We start from the raw sequence: 4,655 nt of genomic DNA, 5'->3' as shown, positions 1-4,655 counted from the left end.
TGGCTTTCTAGACATCAGATTGCCATTTGTCTGCAGACTCATTAATCCATCAGAAGGGACAGAGGCTTCAGCCAAGGACACACTAGGTTATTTATCTTCCCAATCCAAGAGAAAAAGAACTAAAGAAGGGAAAAGGGTCCCAATCAGTTAGCACAAAAGTGCTCTTAATGCTTCAGAAGAAGCCATCTTGTGTTGCAGAGCACTGAGGTGCAGAGGAGTGCCTGGAAGCATCAAGGTGCATCAGCTGCGCCGAGATGGCTGCAGCCCTGCATCACAGCTTGGTGGTGAAGCAGAAGATGGTGCCTGTATCTCATCAAGACTGACAGCGAAGAAATGCTTGGGAAGGCAAATGCTGTTGTTCTGTGCTTTGTCCTGCAGTTATTCCACTGTGTGTTTCTCATTGGCAGTCACCAGTCAGGAGGTGGAGGCGGGCAGAAAAGCATGAGCTCAGACAAAGCCACCTCCCAGGCAGCAGCTGGTTCCTCCAGCATGGGGAAGTGGACACAAAACCTTGGGGTTCTGTTCTTTCCTTCAATACACACCCTTGCCTACAATCTTTATGCGTTCATTCCTTTACTTGACATAAAGTTGCTTAGAATGGAAGCTGAAGATCTTTGCTGTAGATTCCATGTGTCACAATGCCATATTTGTTCCTGTCCACAGAGGTCTCTCTGGACCCAAACCCACTCTCCTCTTCCCACCACAGCCCTACAGCTGCACCATGAGGCAGGCTGCTTCTTTCATCCTCCAGTCAGAGCTGATAGGGGATCAGCTTTGAACTCTGAGCTGCAGCTAAAAGTACGCTTCAATTAAACTGGTAAACGTGATGAGCACACCTCATCTTTCCTGATGACTGTTGGCCAGTCAGTGCTTCATCCCACCCCACCTGCAGATCCTCAAAATACAGGCAGGCTGGAATGGACCAGTTCAGCATTTTTGGGGGAGGCAGGAGAGCAGCTTTCTGGTATAGCTGGAACACTCAGCTCAGACTACACCCTGTGCACCAACACTTTCCTCCATCTCAGATGGAATCACACTGCTTCCAGCGCATCAGAACCATCAGGCTGCTCCTGCTTCATCCCCCAGGTCTGAGGCTCTGCAAAGTCCCAGACACAATTAGAACAACTTAAATTTAAGTAATCCAGCAGTACACACTGAAAAAGGGAGAGAGCAGAGGAAAGAAAAGATGGGGAACCTCAATTAACAAAGGATCTTCCTGCTACCAGCAACAGAAGGTGAGGGAACATGCTTCCTCCTCACTACCTCATCACAATCCAAATCCTGCAGGCCCATGGGTGGTGCAATCCATTACCTGCTGGCAGGAAGCAGGGCAGGCAGGAGCAGAACACTGCCTGTACAGCCCTCCCTTGTCTTGCAGGCACCACCCAGCCGCTCATGAGGACGGGTAAGGAGATGCCAAATGACATCATCCAGTTCAGATGAGACAAGCCAAGAATAGAGCGCTTCAGCTCCAGAGGTCCCTGAGTTTTAAATTCAGAACAAGAAGGAAAAATAAGCAAGACAACTGTCATCAGCCCTTCTGCACCTCCAGGGCTACCACCACACAACAGCCCTGCTGGCCAAGCCCCAAACACCAAAGGGCTCTTGGAGAGCACTGCCCGATAGCCTTACAGTCTCCATCTACCCAAGGCATCTGCAGAGGGCTCAGCAGCTACATTCAGCATCACAGCCCCCACCACTGACTTCCAAGAGCTATTTTCTGTTCCATCCACGCCTAGCTGTTGTGCTTGACCAACCCATGGGAGCCCCAAATGGTCAACGACTCTTGGCAACAAAGACTTAAGAGCTTAAAGAGAAACTTTAAATGCTTGGTCTGCTAAAGACTGGCGAGTGAGCACAGTTAACGTGTGCAATGCCCTGTTGAACTTGTGCAGGTAGTTAGCACTATGCCTTGTGCACAGCCCACAACCTCCTGAGATGCTATTTAACCAAAGCCAACGCTGCCCACAAACCACTGCCAGGCCAGGAGAGCAGCAGAACAGCAGGCTGTGATCAGAGCCACCCCCTTTGACCCCAGGGCCCTCCGCAAGGGGCACGTCCTCCTCCCAGTGCACAAACTCTGCAGCATGGCTGAGATTTCTCTGGAAGTGTCAGGAAGGGGCATGAAGCAGTTTAAGGAGAGCCCAGGTTTGGGTGCTTAAGCAGCCCCAAGAGAACCTTGCTGAGGTGCTTGGGTCTATTCTGCTCAGGCTGCCACTGCTCCAGGCCCAGAGCACAGAAAGCCAAGCAGCTTGGGCTACGGGACACGCTCAGACTGCAGAAGGGAGAGCAGTGCCCACTTGGGATGCTCCTCCAGGCCCCCCAGTGAACCCTTCATGATGCTGGAAATGGTTTCCCCAAAGCTTTCTATCACTCTCCAGGAGGAGCTGCAAAGGCAGCTCATACTCCTTACTCTGCACCTGCCTTCCTGGATGGGTCACTCAGCACTCCTCCAGAGTTGTCTTTCCTCCTCATTCTTCTCTCCCTGCTCCCAGGACTTGCAGGATGACTGGTGAGCAGCCATGGCAGAAGCCTGCACAGGTTGTCCTGTGGTTCTCCTCTTGGAGACCCTTGGTCTCCTCCTCCACCCACCACAGTCACTCACTGCATCAAGGCATGCTGTGCACGTAATGTGCTGCTGCCCAGGCTCTATCTCCAGCACTCACTTCTCCACACCCAGCACTGCAGCTGATGCTCTGCACCCATAGGGCACAGCTTGGGTCCCCAGAGCCAGGCAAGCACACACTTCTCTCGCAGGGGACCTTCAGGTGAGCTGAAGGGTTCTGTGCACAGCCCCATCACTATACTATATCTGGATGCAGTGTGATAATCCTCTCCCCATTCTTTTTAGTTGTCTCCTTTCTGACAGAAGTTACACCACACACCTTCTGTGGTCACCTGCGTGCTGCCCATAAAGGACATAAGAGCCACAGGGGTCCCAGCATAAGGACAGCAAAACTTTTAGCAGAGCCAAAGCCAAAAAGGCTTTAACCAAGGGCCAACACTGGGCAGAAGGAAGATGGCGGCGCTGCTGGCAGTTCATGAACCAGCAGCACGCTTGGCAGCCAAGCACAGCCACTGCCCTGGGGACCTGCAGGGACTAGGAGCAGCCCAGGCACACAAGAGGGCTGATCTCATCCCTGCATGCAGGGCACGCAAGGGACGTGGTCAAGGTCGCACATGTGCAAGGCCAGCACATGGCCCAGCAACATCTCCCCTCTGATTTCTGGTACTTGTGGCTACCACCTGCAGCTAAAACTTACAGGAGAAACTATCGTGACCCAGCCCATTGCTGCAGTGAGAAGCATTTGGTGATTTAGCAGACAATGAGAGCCCCAGCATACTGCTTTCTGTATATAAAAGCATCACAAGCAGCCATTCAGCAACGAGGCAGCCAAATGGCACAGCTGGATGCTGCGCAGCGACCCACCAGGTTACCACAAAAACACAATGGTGAGATCAAGCTGCAGAAAAATCAACCTCTAATGCAGATAATGACCACACCTGACTCAAGGGAAGCAGCTCAGCATTTCAAAGCACCGTGCCAAGGAAGCAAGCAGACAGCAAGCTCTCAGTGCAGGAGGCGGCCCCGCTCCTGCATTACCTTGGCTGGATGCAGCCTGCATGCTCTCTGCTACCACCTGGGTGCAATGCAGCTCGCACCAGCGCATGACATCACCGCGTGTTGCTACGGAAATGAGTGCGAGGTCACAAGCCTCCTGCACACCCAGAGCTGGGGGATGGGTAGGATCAGGGATAACCGAGTGTGACATGCCCAGTGCCGTGGGACTGAGACGGAGTTTGGGCAGCGCCGTGCAGAAATTAGGAACAAAGCTCTCTGTCTTTTGTCTGCTGGGGGGGGAGGCGGCGGTGCTCCCGCTGGGAGTCATTTTCTTAGGGCCGAACAACAAGGAGACTGATAAGCAGCGTTAAGCCCGGTTACTGTTTCACCAGGGCCAGGGAGGACTAAAAGGAAAAATGCAAATATAATCTCTAACAACAACGTCGGGTTAGCCGCCGATCCCTGGTAAGCAGGCTAGGGAAATTCACAGGGCAGAAATATGGCTACGAGCCCCTGCGTTAAGTCCATGGGCATATCCCTGCCGGCTTTGTGCTAATGGCCGCGTGATCCATGTGCGGCGAGCTGCCGTGGCTGCTCACACAGCAGGCTCTGCCTTGAAATGGATAGATGCCACTATCGGAAAATAGTCTAAAATCCATAGTGCAGCAGTGGAATAGCCCAGCTGCTCTAATATGCTATTATCTGGTTTCCATTATCCATATTTCATTTCTTGAAAAGGCATCTTCTCCCTCCCCGCTCTGGGGCTGTGACGATTTTGTCTGCTTGATAAATGCAAGGTTATTGTCAAAATGGTGCAACACAGCAAACAGGGCTGCATCCAGCAGACTGCGACACTCCTAGATCAGCATTCCCTCCTCATCAGCAAGGGAGGACACCCCAGCTCCTCTTAAAGGTTCAGACCTGACTAAGGAGACAAACATAAAGAACAGTTTTCCCCTTTAAAGCACCCCCTCCCTCCCTCCACCCAGTCTAGCCTCTCTGCAATATGACAAATGCAGAATCTTCTGGAATGACTTGATCCTGCCTCCCACGATTGCTTTGTTTGCAAGATCAGATCAGAGATATGTTTTTT

At 52.1% G+C, this 4,655-nt stretch overlaps 1 protein-coding gene across 1 annotated transcript in view; it reads right to left on the bottom strand.

The window, feature by feature from the left end:
- The window catches only part of SSC4D (scavenger receptor cysteine rich family member with 4 domains), a 14,673-nt gene extending 11,002 nt beyond the window's left edge, over positions 1-3,671 (bottom strand). Inside the window, exon 1 of the mRNA XM_031556483.1 lies at positions 3,605-3,671. Coding sequence (XP_031412343.1) covers positions 3,605-3,671 — 67 coding nt within the window. The remainder of the gene's footprint in view (positions 1-3,604) is intronic.
- Between the last annotated feature and the right edge of the window lie 984 nt (positions 3,672-4,655).

This window comes from Meleagris gallopavo, chromosome 21, assembly GCF_000146605.3.
Source record: "Meleagris gallopavo isolate NT-WF06-2002-E0010 breed Aviagen turkey brand Nicholas breeding stock chromosome 21, Turkey_5.1, whole genome shotgun sequence".
NCBI classification, from domain to species: Eukaryota; Metazoa; Chordata; class Aves; order Galliformes; family Phasianidae; genus Meleagris; species Meleagris gallopavo.
The sequence above is the reverse complement of the archived record's forward strand: the minus strand, read 5'-3'. Positions and strand labels throughout refer to the sequence as shown.